General features: G+C 41.0%; 1 protein-coding gene across 4 annotated transcripts in view; it reads right to left on the reverse strand.

Moving 5' to 3' along the window:
• LOC135205584 (general vesicular transport factor p115-like) overlaps positions 1-18,109 on the reverse strand; it is a 489,349-nt gene that overhangs the window by 260,819 nt on the left and 210,421 nt on the right. For all 4 annotated transcript variants that reach the window (XM_064236360.1, XM_064236368.1, XM_064236352.1 and 1 more), the window contains exon 9: positions 10,131-10,285. In XM_064236360.1, the coding sequence (XP_064092430.1) occupies positions 10,131-10,285 (155 nt within the window). The remainder of the gene's footprint in view (positions 1-10,130; positions 10,286-18,109) is intronic.

Genomic DNA, 18,109 nt, shown 5'->3' on the forward strand with positions numbered 1-18,109 from the left:
TCGTGTCGCTGCGCGAATATCCTTTAATCTATTATTTCTAGGGTAAATGTACTAACACATACCAGAGAATAAATAAATAAAGAAAAAGGTCAGTATAACTGGACTCGCTCACCCTCCCAGAGAGTGTCGGTATGAACACTATGGCGAGTGAGACCACTACCACGAGCCAAATGCAATAGAATTCTCCCACTACAAAATCCCCCAAGAGGGGAGCCGACCCACAGAGTGGGCAGCACCTACTACTACTACTCCATCCCATGCTGCCGACTGCTGCGCCTCTGGTGGTCATCCTTTTCAGTTAGCGCACACGATACACACGTGCCATTTTTCTTCTCTGTGTTTGTGCCCTTTCGTTTGGATTTTATTACAATGGAGCGTGCAGCCATCGCAGCAGCTAAGTTAAGTACTCAGTGTTTATTGCTATTTGGTTTTTTCCGGCCCTGAGCACGTATTTGCCGTTTTTTAGGTATAAATACGATCTCTAGGTCGGAAGCATGGCAGCATGGTTCTGCCTCGTGATGGGTCCGTTCTGGGTCTCCCATACCCAGAGCATCCCCTGTCTTTGTACGCTCTATTTTATTATCCGCTTTGTTTAGAGTAAGGTCTACACGGTTTTGTCATGCATGCATGTCTTTTACCTTATGTAGGCTCTTCCATCCAGACCCTAGCCACGGCTCTTAGTATCGGCATCGGCTAGCTTTGAGTGGTAGACTTTCCTTCGGGTTAGTCGTACACTCCTGGATTTTTTCTCCTACTATTTGTTTTCTTTCTTTCATTTTATTATTCATATTGTTATCTATGTGATTTTGTTAGGTTAGTTAGGCGTCTGGCTCGCTTAGCCTAGGTCACGGCCTATTGGGCCTTTATGTTACCGCTGGTCAGCTCGGTTGCTTCCCGATAGCATCTCGCTGATCAGTTGGTTATATTTTTTAGGCTTAGTTGTTGTTCTTATCGCCCCGTGGTCACTATGTGATCACGAGGCAGCCAGACGCCTGTCCAGTCACCTTTCCCCCTCCCACTCTTCCAATAGAGTCGGGGGGGGTGGTTAGGCCTGCCCATGCTCGCTCCGCATACCCGAGCCTGCCTCCCTCTCTCCCCCAGGCGGAGGGGGTAGAGGGACGGGACGGGACAGACCCAGACTGGACTCGACTCTCCGGCTCTCGGTCCGGCCGGATGGTAAGGTGGGGGGGACTGGCTTTCCCCCTCTCCATTACTACTTCGTCGCTCCGTTACTAGCCCGAGTCTGTATGCCCCCGCTCTTTCCCACATTACTAGGGCTCCTTTACCACCGGAGGCCTTGCATCTAGCGGAAACGTGCTTAGTCTACCCCACACGGGGTGGGGTGGACCGGTACATACAGTCGGTCTCGTCTAACCTCTCCGTTTCACTGAGTTATCACTCCGCCTCGCACTGGACTTAGTCCGGTACGTTCGAGCTTTTAGGTTAAGATGTTAAGTTTATTTTAAGTACCTTAAACCACCCCCTTCCCCCTCCCTTCTTTTCACCGGATACCTCCGGGGTTATAGCCTATTCAGGCTAGTAAGGGAGGGGCTATGCCCGAATTTTTTCCGAGCTCCGGCATGCAATGGAGTTCTTCTGTCCTTTAGCTGTAAGTGACATTCTTTAAGATACTCATGTGTCTTTCCACTTACAGACCACCAACTGTGAGCATCCGGGATGCGCCGCCACACTTCAGGACCCGTGTGGACACGAAGTTTGCCGGTCCCATGCTCCATGCGCGACTCCGCACGGGGACATCAGGTCTGGTACCATGAGACGTGTACCATATGTTACGATCTGGTGAGCCAGCTTTTAGACGGGGTAAGTATTCCATCTCCGGTAGCTGGTCGCATCTGTTTTTAGTGCTTAAGTTTGTATCAATTACTCTAAACTTAAGGAAATTCAAAGGGCCTTATAGCCCTATAAGTTTAAGTTATACTTTAAGTTATCTTTAGTTTAAGTTATTCTTAAATCTAATTGATACCTCTCTTCCAGGCGCCGGCAGTGAGGGATACCGCACTGGCAACCCTGCGGGCCTGGGTCGGCGGTTTCGGGAAGAACGCCGCCAAGGGTATGCCCTACTCCTGGAGAAAAAAAAGGTGGCGGTACTAATCTTCCCCGGAGGCAAGGCGACAGGATACGTCGACCCAGCAGAGGCTGCCCCTACTACGCCTTCATCCAACAATTCAGTGGCTGCCTCATTGGACTGACCAAGGCAGGATATCTCCTCGGAAGTCGCAACGTTGGATATTAATGTAGAACCTATGGTAGGTGTAGACGACCTGTTGGTCGAGGTAGGTAAGGTGGACACCCAAGGGATACCCTTGGGGCGTAAACTGTTTCTTCTACTCCTGCAACCTCTCCATCCTTCCAAGGCTTTACGGGTGATGAATTGTATACTCCTCCTGACGCTTCGGTTAGACCCAAGGTCAAGGGTCAAGCAGTGAAATCCTTGACAAAGACGTCGTCGTCGTCTAAGAAGACGACTTCGTCATCCTCCTCTCGTAAGTCTCCGGCTAGGAATCCCGGAGCAGACAGATCTAAAGCTTCTGGGTCCGGCTCTAAGTCTCGAGGAGTAAATCCTCCAGAGAGAGATCTCACACTCCGGCTGAGTCGTCAGTTCCGCTACCTTTGGTTCCAATTCAAAGCTACCCCTCCACCTCCGCAGCAGCTCCGGCTTTGGACTCCAATGCTGGCCTGTTACAACAGGGGGTGGTGCTGGTGCCTGGTTCCCTAAAGAGTAGCATGAACAAAATGATCTCTCGGTTGTCGGATAGGATTACTTCTCAAGACTCCATTATAGCCGGACTGAGCCAAGCTCCTCTAGCCTCTCCTCCACCTTCCAATGGCAGGTGGAGCTCAGCTTCCCCCGTATGACTCGCTACCTCCGTTCTCGATGAACAACCCGTGGAGAGTAGCGTCATACGCCCCCTTCCAAGACGGTCTCATTTCTTTCTATACCGGAATTTGGAACTCGAAGGATAGAGGACTTCGAGTTCTACCCGGAAGACCTTCAGCCTCCGTTCATCGGCTACGCAAGGCTCACCGCCTCAGCCATGATTCGAGATGATAGGGTACCAAAGGAGACGGTCCTCTATTCACGTGACCAGGCTCAGAGAGAATGGCTCAGGTGTTTAGAGGACATGGATTGTTCTAATACGAAATCCAACCCTTCAAGAGTCCCTTTACGATCTTCACGATGGATGAGAGTACCCCGCCTCCCTTTCTGACTAAGATCGCGACGTCTACCATTCCAGCGGCCCAGAAGGGGGACCCCATGCCTCAACTGAAGGAAGCAGATCCACATCTCCGTTACTTTCCTTCAGCGGAGAATTATGGGAAGACTTACCGAACACCTTCTCAGCTGGCAAACTCAAACCGGACTGTGCTATGGAGCAGTTTGGTGAAAAGCTCCCAGGCTTCCAGATAGCCTTATTCAGGCTGAATTTGACGCTAAATCGCGATTAGCCAGATCAATTAATTCTATGGCTATGACCGAGGTGGCCACCATAGCCTATTGGTTCAGAGCCGCTTTTCAAAACTTATGACCAAATCCCTGACTCAAACGGTACAGTCGATATGTTTGAGTTTGCCACTGCTAGAACGAATTGTAGGAAGCATGTCCTACAAGAAGCAACCATTCGGCACGAGCCGAATAGGTTACTCTCGTCCCAAGCAATCTGGGGCGCAGATCTCTTCCCAGAAGCGATGGTGAAGGAAGTCCAGTCAGAGGCTACGAGGTTGAACCAGAGCCTTAAGGACCGTTGGGGACTTACGGCTAAGGAGGAGGCACGATCCTGCAGCTAGAGGTAAAGGGCAAAGGAAAAAAACCAGGCGTTTCCAGCCCTACCAGAAAAAGCAGCCACGCTTTTCTCAGCAAGTTCCGGCGGTGCCCTTAGTGCACAGCCCAGCCCTCCACTTCAAAGGCTCAATCACAGCCAATTTACGTGATCTCCCTCAGCCTCAGCCTCCACCTCTTATGCCATCTCTCCAGCTTACAATCAAACCTTCGAGAGTCATCTTCACAGAAGTATGACCGCTCGGGTAAGGGAGGCAGAGGTAAACGTTCCTTTCGTGGGAGAGGATCGGGAGGTCCCTTTAATAGGGGAAAACACTTCAGAGGAGGCCGAGGAGGGTTACCAGAACCAATGAAGAACTTCAGGTAGGAGGGAGGCTGTTTCACTTTCGCCACCTGGTGGAACTTCAGCAAGTGGGCCTCCAGAGCATTGTGTCAAAAGGTCTGGGTTGGAGCTGGTTATCGAACCCACCTCCATCCAGGCCTTTCCGTCCAACTTCCTTCCAAAGAACTGACGGAGTATGCGGAGGACTCTCCTTCAAAAAGGAGCTATAGCGGAGAGTCAAAAGATTAAAGTTTCAAGGTCGCTTGTTCAGCGTGCCAAAGAAAGGCTCACAAAAAAAGAAGAGTAATCTTAGACTTGTCCCGCTTAAACTTAGCCATTCGCTGCGGACAAGTTCAAGATGCTCACGATCTCGCAGTGCGGACCTTACTTCCCCGTGGGGCGGTCACCACCTCTATCGATCTTACAGACGCTTACTATCATATCCCTATTGCAAGACACTTCCGTCCTTATCTAGCTTCAAGATAGGCGACCAGACATTCTCCTTCAAGGTAGTTCCTTTCGGGCTCAACGTAGCACAGAGATGTTTACGAAGCTGGCGGAAGTAGTTGTTCAACAACTCAGATCGCAAGGGGTTATGGTAGTAGCGTATCTCGACGATTGGTTGATCTGGGCTTCAACAGTCGAGGAATGCAACAAAGCAACACTGAAAGTGATTCAGTTCCTGGAATGGGAATATCTGGGCTTCAAGATAAACAGGACCAAATCAAGACTCACTCCAGAGTCAAACTTTCAGTGGCTAGGCATTCAATGGAATCTATCCTCCCATACTCTGTCGATTCCATCGTCCAAAGGAAGGAAATAGCAAAGTCAGTCAAGCAATTTCTAAGTCACAAACTGGCTTCAAGAAGATCTCAGGAAAGGATCCTGGGTTCTCTCCAGTTTGCATCAGTGACGAAACATCTAATGAAAGCCAAACTGAAAGACCTAACCAGAATTTGGCGCTCACGGGCAAAATATCAGGTCCAGGGACAAATTGTCCTCAGTCCCTTTGATTCTAAAGAATCGACTTCGGGCCGTGGGCGAAAGTCAAGAACCTTATCGGTGTCAAGTGCCCCCTTCAGTTTCCTCCTCCATGGGATCACTATCCACACAGACGCTTCATTAAGCGGTTGGGGAGGATATTCCCAGTTCAAAAAGGTTCAGGGAAACGTGGTCACCTCAGTTCCGTCAGTTCCATATAAACGTACTGGAGGCAATGGCACTGTTCTTGACTCTAAAAAGGTTACGTCCGCCAAAGTACTCCCACATAAAGCTAGTCCTGGACAGCGCAGTGGTAGTACATTGTATAAACAGAGGAGGCTCCAAGTCACGTCATCTAAACCATGTCATGGTAGCCATCTTCTCCCTGGCGGACAAGTTCAGTTGGCATCTCTCCTCCACTCATATAGTTGGAGTGAGAACGTCATAGCAGATGCTCTATCCCGATCAGTACCTCTAGAGTCGGAATGGTTCACTGGACAACAGTTCATTCCAATGGATTCTTCAGAGAGTTCCAGGTCTACAGGTAGATCTCTTCGCATCCCAAGCGAACCACAACTCCCGTGTTATGTGGCCCCCAACCTGGACCCTCTGGCCTATGCCACGGACGCCCTGGGTGGCTCTAGACTGAACAACTGGGAGAAGATTTATGTCTTTCCCCCCGGTGAATCTTCTCATGAAAGTGCTAAACAAACTCAGGACATTCAAGGGTCAAGTGGCTCTAGTAGCCCCAGACTGGCCGAAGAGCAATTGGTATCCTCTCATCCTGGAACTGGGTCTCCGTCCTCTTCGGATCCCCAATCCCAAGCTCTCCCAGTCAGTACAACGAAGACTGTGTTCGCTTCCTCAAGGATTCTAAAACCCTACTTTATGGATTTCATGAAGTTTGCAGCGAAAAGGGATGCGAATATTGACCCTCAGAATATTCTCTTCTTGGAATCAGATAAAAGAGATTCAACTTTGAGACAGTATGATGCTGCTGTCAAAAAGTTAGCAACCTTCCGAAGAATCAGATATTAAGATCATGACAATCAATTCAGCTATATCCTTTTTCAGATCCTTATTGAAAAAGGCTTAGCAGCTAGCACAATTACGACAAACAAGTCAGCCTTGAAAAAAGATTTTTCAATTTGGGTTCAACATAGACTTGACAGATTCCTACTTCTCGTCTATTCCCAAGGCCTGTGCTAGACTTAGACCTTCTGTAAGGCCTACGTCAGTATCATGGTTCTTAAACGATGTTCTAAAACTGGCTTCAGAAACCAATAATGACACATGCTCATTTATAATGCTGTTAAGAAAAACCCTATTTTATTAAGCTTGCCTCAGGAGCTAGAATTTCAGAAACTGTCGGCTTTATCCAGAGATCCGGATCATATTCAGTTCCTTCCCACAGGGGAAGTGCTTTTACTTTCACCAGAACGTAGCTTTTTAGCTAAGAATGAAGATCCTTTGATGAGGTGGGAACCATGGAAGGTACTACCCCTTCCACAAGATATATCTCTTTGCCCAGTTTCAACGTTACGAGCCTTTCTATCTAGGACCTCCTCATCCTTATCGGGTCCTCTCTTTAGGAGAGAAAAAAGGTGTACTTATCTATTAAAGGCATCAGGCAACAAATCCTGTACTTCATTAAACAAGCCAATCCTGACTCTTTCCAAAAGCACATGATGTCAGGGCAGTAGCCACCTCAATTAACTATTTCCAACATATGAACTTCGATGAGTTGAAAAAGTATACTGGATGGAAATCACCGACAGTGTTCAAACGTCATTACTTAAAGTCCTTGGAAGCCCTGAAATTTTCAGCAGTTGCAGCGGGTAACATAGTTTCCCTGACTCTGACTAATCCTAGTAGAAGATTCAGTCCTCCTTTCTACCTGCCTCACCCAACAGTTCGTCTATTCCTGCCTTGTTCATTACGATCACCTTGTGTCTTAGCTGCTTTAATGATGATATAGTGGGTGTCCCTTATTTTTTTGCTAGGGACACTCACATTTGTGATGATTACTGATCTCGGTGGATGTCATCTCCTTATTTTTATGCTAGGAGATACATCTTATTTAATGGTTACGGGTTTTGTATATTAAGTCATATACATTCTTTTATATTTTGTTATTGTTGAGTTTGTTTATTCAACTGTATATTAATTGCTTTAAATGGTTTTGATACATAAGCTTTACACAGATACCATTGTTGTACATATATGATATTTCTCCTGTATATATGTATATTACTTAAGTTAAGAAATATTATTAGCATTAAGTATAATTAAGTAATATTTCTATTTGTATTACTGTGTATATGTATCTTTATTAGCAATTATATTAATTTATTTTTATTTTATCTTTTATTTGAGACCCTTTATATTTTGTTGAATTTCTTTACAATCTTGTCTATTTCTCTGGTACGATTTCGCGCAGCGACACGAGCTGAGCCCAGAAAAGGGATTTTGACCTAAGGAAAAAATCTATTTCTGGGCGATTGGCTCGTTGTCGCCAGCGAAAATCCCGCCCTACCCATCCCATCGCCAAGATTGTCTGCTAACTTCAGGATGGCCACCAGAGGCGCAGCAGTCGGCAGCATGGGATGGAGTAGTAGTAGTAGGTGCTGCCACTCTGTGGTTCGGCTCCCCTCTTGGGGGGAGTTTTGTAGTGGGAGAATTCTATTGGCATTTGGCTCGGGTAGTGGTCTCACTCGCCATAGTGTTCATACCGACACTCTCTGGGAGGGTGAGCGAGTCAGTTATACTGACCTTTTTCTTTATTTATTTATTCTCTGGTATGTGGAGTACATTTACCCTAGATATAGATTAAAAAGATGGATATTTCGCTGGCGACACGAGCCAATCGCCCAGAAATAGATTTTCCTTACGTCAAAATCCCTTTTTTGTTTTTTAGACAGCTGTAGCTTCTACATTTTTTAAGCTATGTCAATCATTCTGGTCTTGTTTTGTTGGTAAAAGATTGAATTTTGTCACATTGTCATCAAAAGTGTAAAAAGACACCAGGAAATGCCATAACATGTTAGATAATTGTAGCAGACCACAAAAAATTGTTATATCTTACAAAACGAGCTCTATCATCAAAATTATTACACTTACAGTTTTCATATATTTTTCATCGTATTCTACAACTCTTTAGCTATACGACGATATATATAACTATTTATAAGCCCTTAGAAACGTATTGAAACCGGCAAAGAAACATACCTACTAAAGTCATATTTTTACTTAGTAGGCGAGCAAAAATTATGCATAGCAAAAGATTATTTTTAGACAGCTGTAGCTTCCACATTATTTATGCTATATCAGTCATTCGGTCACAAGCTGCTCGTAATTTACAAGGGCAAGATTCTTTATCCCTGAGTATTTATCTAATAAACTTTGAAACAAGTTGGTATCTTTTGTGTTTTTCATTTGGGCGAGAGGGGCAACCGGTGTGAGGTTGTGGGTGATGGAAAGTTCAAACTACACACAACTTTGCCCTTTGGAACCTTTTCCATGACTCCTTACTACATTTTGAAATCACTGAAATAAAGAACAATCTTTCAGTGACAAATTCTGAAAATTTCAGTAAAATCAATACACAAATAATGGAGCTACAAGCACGAATGTACCATGACATGACAGGGCGACATGGCGATTTCGAAGTGTGAAAAGTAACTGATGATTGTGGGAAAGATTGTTGGTGTGGGTGAGCTGGGGACACTCGGCAAGCGTGGCAAGGATTTGTTTACATTCTCTCAGCGAGGGAACCTCAAAGTACTAATTAGTGATTTATGCCAAATTTTTATTTAACTTTACATGTCTGTGGACGTTCGGTACGTCCCATGGCAGTGAAGGGTGAGATTTTTGCAGACATATGGATGTCCTTTGGCAGTGAGAGGGTTAATGTACTTGTACAAATTTACAGGATATTTTACAGGTAGGATGAGGTGGTTAATTGTTGAGTTGAGTGCATTTTCACACCTAAGCACTCTGTAATCTAGCAAAATCACTAATTCGGCACCCTGCAGGTCCCAATGTTGTTGGATTAGTGATGGTTGACCTGTACAAACCAAGTGGTATCATTGCAGTATCTTAAAGGGTAAGGTGGAATTTTGCAAGTGAATGAGATATTTTACCTATATGCTTTAACATATTTGTATTATATTTGTGGAATAGAACTGCCTGACAGTTTGAAACAAAGTTATTACCACTGGATAATGATCACGAGCATATAAATTGTTAATGATATGCCACACAAATTTGTTTCCATTAGAAATTGAGCAGAGATATTAAATGATGACGTAGCACTGGAACTGTTAGGAATTTTTTTAAATCTTTTTGTTTAAGCAATTAGATCTTCTATTCTATGGCCAATGTACTGGCAGAATAGCAGTTTAAATCTCACAGGGGTTTGTGTACACTGGAGTCACAAGTAGTGGTAATGGTTGAGGCAATAAATTTATCATATTTTGTCTTTTTTACAGTACAATAATTGAAGTTGGGTTGTTTACCTATAGTATCAAAAATTATGACATGGTTATTGCCATGAACATGTAATGTTAGGACAGAACACTGAAACTAAGAGCTCTAAATTACTAATTTATCATGACATGAAATTTAATAAAATGCTTCTCCCGTACTCAGGCATCCTAAACAATTTTGCACTATCGTAATAGAAAGATGGCTGGCTTGAAATCATTCCAAGAGCCCCAACAAATAAAGACTAAAAGACTAACTGTGACTGTAAATAAATTTCTTAGTCACCACCAAAAGTAGCAATACTTTCTCAGTTTAATACATAAAGTGCAATACACGTACACCTTTTTGATCATCTTTTTAAATAAAGCATGAAAATATATACAAGTACATATTACAAATATTCCTCATTGATTGATTGATTGATTGATTATGAAATTTAGGTCTTGCAGACCAAGTGCCGGAACCCATCACATTTATTCAGCGCCAAATATTCCATATAGAATAAGAAAATAAAATATATATTCAGTATTCACATATACTTACCATCAGCTGTTTGAGGTAAAAGTGTCTGGATAATCTGGCTCTGACCGTTCTGATTACGATACAGAAAGCACTGGAAACAATATAAGACAGCACAGCGAAGCACAAATGGTTGTTTCTCATTTACCATTGACATCAGCAAAACCACAATGGCAGGCCTGGAAAAGATTGAATAATTTGAAAATGTTCATTAATGCTTATAAACCTCAAAATCCTCACCCTTAATGCAAATAAAAATTTACTTCAACACTAATAACTCTCATGACATTTTGGCCAAAAACAATCTGAAAAATTGCAAAGAAAAAAAATTTAAACATATGTGTAAAAAGGGGGAATGTACAGACTCATTTTTAACTTCCTTAGATACAGAGAGTTCAAGTGACAAGACATCTCAGCTTAAGAATGCTGATAACTCTTTTTGGGATGGCGTTACATTAAAATCCTTACTAAGCAGGTCAACGATCGTCCTGTAGTTATATGCATTCGAGAGAAGGTGCCTTTGAAAACTGGCTGCAACCAGTTATTAGGGTGTGGATGAAGGACGTGCGTTTGTCTGTACGTGTGCACCTCTTTCGTTCATATCAGCAGGTAACTAACCAGAACAATGGAGACGGTTGCCTTGGAGAGAAAGAGCCTGGATGGCTCTATAAAGTTTATTTACTGTATTTCTGTGAGTGAGGTTCTAGGCTGCAGTGGGTAAGAGTTACTGTGCTTAGCCAAAGTGGTGGCTTGTTCTGTTTTTTGACATTTTGTAGAGATGTTCTATTTCATTTAATCTTTTGGACTTTGTCTTTACAATTGTGTATGCTCATTAGTGTGTCCCTCCTGTCTTTTAACAGGCGGATCTAGTGAGGGGGACTGTGTTTTGGAGAAGAGATAATTGGTGTGACTACTTACTGATTACAACTATTAAAATACCGGGGGTTATCTGTGTTATCTGAACTTGAGTTATCATTCCATTTAATTATCCTGTAAGAATCTGAGCTATTCAGTTAGTACTTTACTTTGAATAAACATATATTTTTGTAGTTCCGGCTCTGATTTGATGACCTAATGAAATGGCGAGAGAGGGGCTGTGAGTCGAGAGAGAGAGAGCTGTTGCCAGAGCCGGGTGAGAGAGAGAGAGAGAGAGAGAGAGAGAGAGAGAGAGAGAGAGAGAGAGAGAGAGAGAGCTGTTGGGTGTCAGGGGAGAGAGAGAGGGGAGGGACAAAGTGTTACCAGTTTGCCTGCCGCTTTGGCTTAACGCTTACCAAATGTGATACGAGACTCTGGTCTCATAAGATATGTATTACATTTTACAGAAATGCTGTGAAAAGATAAATGTTCAGTAAAAAAAATTCACTGAATGCCACACTTCACATTTAAATTAATTCATTCCTTCTTTTCTGCAAATATTTTTCAGCCTTTTCAACAGACACTACCCTACTTATGAACAATGTCAGGGTATTCCCTTTGCAACACGTATTAAAATTTTGTTATGCGCGCCTATTCTACTTAGTTACAGTTTTTGCTGCTAACCATGCTCACAGTATCGTAGCCCACACCAACCCATCACCCCTGACTCCTGTACTTTCGCTTGTGGTAAGATGTGCTCTCTTGTGCTTTTCTTATGATTTTACATGAAATATTTAGCCCATCCTTTATCTGTCATGGGTAATGGCAAGCATAAAGCAAGTGAAGATAGTAGCAGTGGTAAAAAGTGGCAAGCTATCTCAATGGAAACTAAGGCATCTATTATACAGAAATGAATCACCAAGAATCACCACCAGGGATCACCAAATCACCAAAAATCAAATCACCAAAAAAATACCTTATAATATTTCTCAACTCCACAGTGTTTTCCCAAGTTTACACCATTATTCCATTATTACAACAATTACCTCAGGTTTTCATGCCAAATCACTGCAGTTCGGCATAATAAGAAAATGGTAAAATAATAAAAGAGAAAAAAAGTTACAAAAGAGTGATTAATCCCATTTCGTCATCCATTTGCAAAATCTAGAAAAAATGCAACTGCGCAGTGTCACCTTTTTATCATTTTCCCGTCTTTTTCATCTTTGATATACGTGTCAATTTCGACCAACCTGTCTTTTCATCCAAGTCTACAAATCTGTTTCCTTTCTTTTCCTCAATAACTCTAAAAGGACCCTCAAACTTTGGACCTAACTTGTAATTTAGTTCATTTCTCACATTGATTTTTAAGAATACATCATCTCCAATAGCAATTTTAACATCTAATGATTTCTCATTGCTATCCACCATTTACTTGGGTCTTAGCCTCGAGATTACTGCTGAGACAAGAATGTCTCTCCTTTGCTGTGGAAATTAATCCTTAATTGTATCTTCTCCATGATGAGGTATATGTAGCAAATTAAATGTGCCTCGTGCTTGGCAACCAAACAATGCTTCAAATGGAGACATTTTCATGGAATCACTGACCATAGTATTAATGTTATGTCTAACTATATTTATATATCTATCCCAGTTTCTATCATTTCCTCCTATAGTCTTCCTGAGAGCTTTGAGCACTTTACTGTTTGCTCGTTCACATAACCCATTAGCTTCAGGTCTGTATGGAATAATTGTTACTTTCTGTATCCCCATGACTTCTGCTAAACACTCTAAGGTCCTGTTTACAAATTCTCTACCACTGTTAGTTAACAAAATCTCGGGTGAGCCATATCTGCAGATGACCACATTGAAAAATGCTACAGCTACTTCTTCGGCCATTTTATGCTCAAGTGGAAAAATGTCTACTGTCCTTGTTAGTTCATCTACTATTACTACTATGTAAATACTTATTGCCGTATCTTGATTCACAAAAATTTCCTAAGATATCCATATGTGCTCTCTGAAAAGGTCTACTTGGTATTGGATATGACCCTAATTTGTAAGAAGTTACACTTGTGGGTTTGCAAGCATTGCACACTGTATACTTTTTCACAAAATTTTCCACATCTGTCCACATATTTTTCCAAATATACGTACTTATTATACATCTCATTATATGTTTTTTCTACCCACAAATGTGGACTTCCAAACTTGCAATGTTCTATATATCTAAAACTAATGGAATTAGGACTTTCGGAATCACGATCTGTGTTGTCTCTTTTACTGTCACTAGGCCTTAATTTATATTTACTTTTCCTGACCAACAGATTACCTTCTAATTCTAAACCTGAAAAAGGTTAACTTATAACCTTTCCCAACTGATTTCCATCTGAGGAACACTTTTGCGTGTGTCAAAATTTCATCCTCATCTTGCCTTTGCTCTAATGGACTGACATCCCATTGAATAGAATCATTAGTAACCACCCGAACTTGAAATCCTTCCGTATCATAAAAACTACTAAGGACATCTGCGACTACATTTTAACTTGCTTTCTATATATTTGAGCTTTACATCAAAGTCCCTGATAGTTAAGAACCATCGAGCTCTTTTGGGTGACAAATCGGGCTTATTAAAAAGATCCAATAATGGCTTGTGGTCTGTAAGAACTTCTACTTTATTCCCCATTAGTAACATTTTAAAGTGAACTAAACTTGATACTACTGCAAAGGCTTCTTTATCTATGGTAGCCATTAGTCTTTCATTGTTTCCCTTTGTCCTAAATTTCATGCTATAGAAGGCTATTGGATGGAGCTTCCCATCAAATTTTTGCATAAGGCAAGCACCTATACCCTCCAGACTGGTATCAGTCGCTAATGTGAACGGTTTGCTGAAATCTGCAAATTTCAGAACTGGGGGATTTATTAATGCATCCTTAACTTTCTGAAAAGCTACTTATTGCGGTTCTCCCCAATAAAATTGAATGTCTTCCCGCAACACATCTGTTAAAGGAGCTGCTATGTTAGAAAACCCTTTCATAAAATTGCAAAAGAACGATGCCATCCCCAGGAATGACCTAATTTGCTTCTTTGTCTTAGGGACAGGAAAATCTCCAATTGCCTTGACTTTATTGTCATTTACTCTAACTCCCTCTCTAGATATGACATGACCTAAATATGTAATTTGCTTCTTCAAGAAGGAACTCTTAGCTTGCTTAATTTTCAATCCAGCTAACCTAAGTCTCCTAAGTACTTCCTTAAGAACTTCCTTGTGATGCTCGATTGAGTCTGTTGCAATCACTATATCATCCACGTATACAAAGACATTTTTACCCAATAGCCCGTGCAAAACTGTTTACTACCCTCGTAAAAGTCAAAGGATTACCTGACAAACCAAAAGGCATCTGCATAAATAAAAAATGTCCCTTAGGCACTGAAAAAGCAGTATATTCCTTGCTATTTTCGCTAAGAGCGACCTGCAAAAAACCCTGCGCTAAATCAACTGAACTATAAATATTATGTTCCCCAATTTCTACGAAAAGGTCTGGTATGCATGCAACTGGATAACAGACTGGGATTGTTTTCTCGTTCAAACATCTAAAATCGATGCATACTCGGACAGATCCATCCTTCTTAGGCACCGCCAACAGAGGAAAGTTATATGGAAATGTACTAGGTCTAATAATTCCTTCCTCTTCCCACTTACTGACCTCTTTCTCTATCTGTTCTCTGATTTTGAAAAGTATGCGGTATGCAGGAATAATAATGGGTTTCGTACTTTCCTCTCGATTCACCTTATGTTCTCACACATTAGTCAGTCCTAACTTGTCCCCTTGTAAGCCTACCGTACCCCCGAATTCCGCCAAAAGTTTGCTTACCGCTTCTATATGCTCTTTGTAGTCTGCATTGGCTAAGTGTTCTCTAAAGATTTTCTTCCTTGATTGTATTTCTGCCTCTGAAAATTCAGTTTCCCCCTCTACAATAGCCACTGAACCACTAACACTACTCCAATCTTGGAGGTCTACCACTTGTGTATTCTTCTGATATTTCCTAACTGTATCATTACAGTTCAATAATTCCACCCATGTAACACCAGTATTTGATGCTCTGTTCACCAATACCGTGCTAATGATCCTTCTTAGTTTCTCGCTACCGTCAGTTATGCATACCTCTTTGGGCTTTTTCACTTCTCTGAGTCTGACTTTTACCATAGTCTTTGTACCTGGATTTAAAATAATATCCTTTGATAAAACACCTTTATATTTATGGTTAGTACTTCCCTGTTCCACGTCCCCATAAATATCACCACCCATGGTCCTCATTGCATCCACAATGACCCCATTGTTAGTATCAGTATCACCACCCATACCACCATTGTTGAAACTGCCAAAATTGTCACCACTGTGGTCCTCAATATCCACTTTATCATCACCAACACCACCGCCATTATTCCCCATATCACCAAGTGTGGGTTCCAATATCACCGCTCCCCATATCATTAGTATCATCACCATAATTACTGCCAATAGTACCACCATTTTCACTATTACCCATATTAAGCTAAGTATCCTTAGTTCCGCCTGTATCCACACATGGGATAAAAATGCCTGGTATCCCAACTGTTATACCACTAACATCTGTATGGACCGATATCCTGTGTCTCCTACATGCAGGATGGTCCAGTAAAAGTCTGTTGCCCAACGCAACCCCTTTTATCACCAAAAATGATTCTATCACCCAGAGTAAATTGTATTCTTATAAAACCCAGGGTATTTAATCTATAGGCTTGCACATCACACACCATCTCTGTTGAGGGTTTTAAAGGATATTAGGAGAACATGGACTGATATAACTACATTTCCAACAGATTCACGGAAGCCCCTGTGTCTATGAAAATTAGAATTTTTATATCCCCCACTGTTCCCTCAACTATCAGCTTGGGCTGTGGGGCGTACCCCACAAGACCACATTGGCACATATAAATCATCTGAACCGTTTTTGCTGATCGGCTTCCCAAAAAATTCCCTGATCCCTTTGCCCTTCGTATTATAACTCCTGAGTTTCTGAGGTGTAGGTCTCGCATCCCTCCGTATCTGCGACGGACAAACCTGCCAAAAGTTATCTGCACTTTTGTATGTCCTACAATATTTGACTCTGCATACTTTCTTTGTGTGCCCTGGTTTATTACAATTATAGCAATGCAACTGCTGTTGCCCTTGATCAATCGATCCTCTCTTATATCCTCTTTTGCACACAAATGGGGAGAAGGAAAATCTGAGTCTCTTTGCCTCATATTTCTTGGACCAGTCCCATTAACCCTTTAACGCCGATTGGACGTATTAAATGTCTACATAAATTGTCTGTCAGGTGCCGATTGGACGTATGGTACGTCAATAAAAAAAGTTTTTTAAAAAATTTGCGGAAAAATACTTATAGGCCTACCAGGCGAAAACTTTTGAATCACACGCCTTGGGGGATGCTGGGAGCTCACGTATCAAGGCATTGATTTGTTTACAATCGTTATGCAGGCGCACAAATGCGAATTTCTTTCTTATCGCACTAAAAAGTATCAGTGACACATCTCAGAAATTATTTCATCACTTTGACATAATTTTTGTACCATTTCAAATTAACCATTACATGTAGTATTATATATGAAAATGAGCACAATTTCATGTAGAATACAACAAAAAAATACTCATGATTATAGCTTTTATCAGTTTTGAAATATTTTCATATAAATAACGATAAGTGCAAAAATTTCAACCTTTGGTCAACTTTGACTCTACCGAAATGGTAGAAAAACACAATTGTAAGCTAAAACTCTTATATTCTAGTAATATTCAATCATTCAGCTTTATTTTGCAACAAATTGGAAGTCTCTAGCACAATATTTCGATTTATGGTGAATTTGTGAAAAAAACTTTTTCCTTACGTCCGCGCGGTAACTCTTCCGATAAATTTTTTCATGCGATTGTCGTAATGTTTGCACCATTTTAAATTAGCCGTTACATAAAGTTTTATACATATATGGAAATGTGCTAAATTTCATGCACAATACAACTAAAAGCAACCCATGGTTGTAGCTTTTATCAGTTTTGAAATATTTTCATATAAATAACGATGTGCCAAAATTTCAACCTTTGGTCAACTTTGACTCTACCGAAATCGTCGAAAAACACAATTGTAAGCTAAAACTCTTATATTCTAGTAATATTCAATTATTTACCTTTATTTTACAACAAATTGGAAGTCTCTATCATTTTTTAATATTTCGATTTAATGTGAATTTATAAAAAAAAAAATTTCCTTACGTCTGCGCCAGTAACTCTTCCGAAAACTATCAGAAATTTTTTGTCGATTGTCGTAATGTTTGCACCATTTTAAATTAGTCTTTACATAAATTTTGTATATGAAAATGTGCGCAATTTCATGTAGAATACAACAATAAACTAATTGAAGGTTGTAGCTTTTCTCATAAATATTTGCATATAAATCACGATAATAGAAAAAAACCATGTTCGGTCAACTTGACTACTACCGAACATGGTCGAAAAACGCAATTGTAAGCTAAAACTCTACAGTCTAGTAATATCCAGTCATTTATCTTCATTTTGAAACAAATTTGAAGCTCTCTAGCACAATATTTAGATTTATGGTGAATTAAAAAAAAAAAAACTTTCCTTCCCTCCCGCGCGCGGATTTTTTTCCGCAGCAAATCTCCGAAATGCGGACGTCGCATTCTCGTATATTTGCTCCATTTCATATAGGCAATTTCATAGAGTTTTTATATATGAAAATGTGCGCAATTTCATGTACAATACAACAAAAAATAACTGAAGGTTGTAGCTTTTCTCATTTTTGAAATATTTGCATATATATATAAAAAAAATTTGACATCCGAATAGGTCGAAAACTACAATTGTAAGCTAAAACTCTTACAGCATAGAATATTCAATCATTTATCTTCATTTGAAACAAATTGGAAGTCTCTAGAACAATATTTAGATTTATGGTGAATTTTTGAAAAAAAAAAAAATTTTTACGTCCACGCTTTACGAATTCATGCATCATTTTGTGATAATATTTTTTTCTGTGTTGCTTTGATCGTTTTACAATGTGTTATATACCAAAATGATCGCAATTTAGTGTAC

This window comes from Macrobrachium nipponense, chromosome 11, assembly GCF_015104395.2.
Source record: "Macrobrachium nipponense isolate FS-2020 chromosome 11, ASM1510439v2, whole genome shotgun sequence".
NCBI classification, from domain to species: domain Eukaryota; kingdom Metazoa; phylum Arthropoda; class Malacostraca; order Decapoda; family Palaemonidae; genus Macrobrachium; species Macrobrachium nipponense.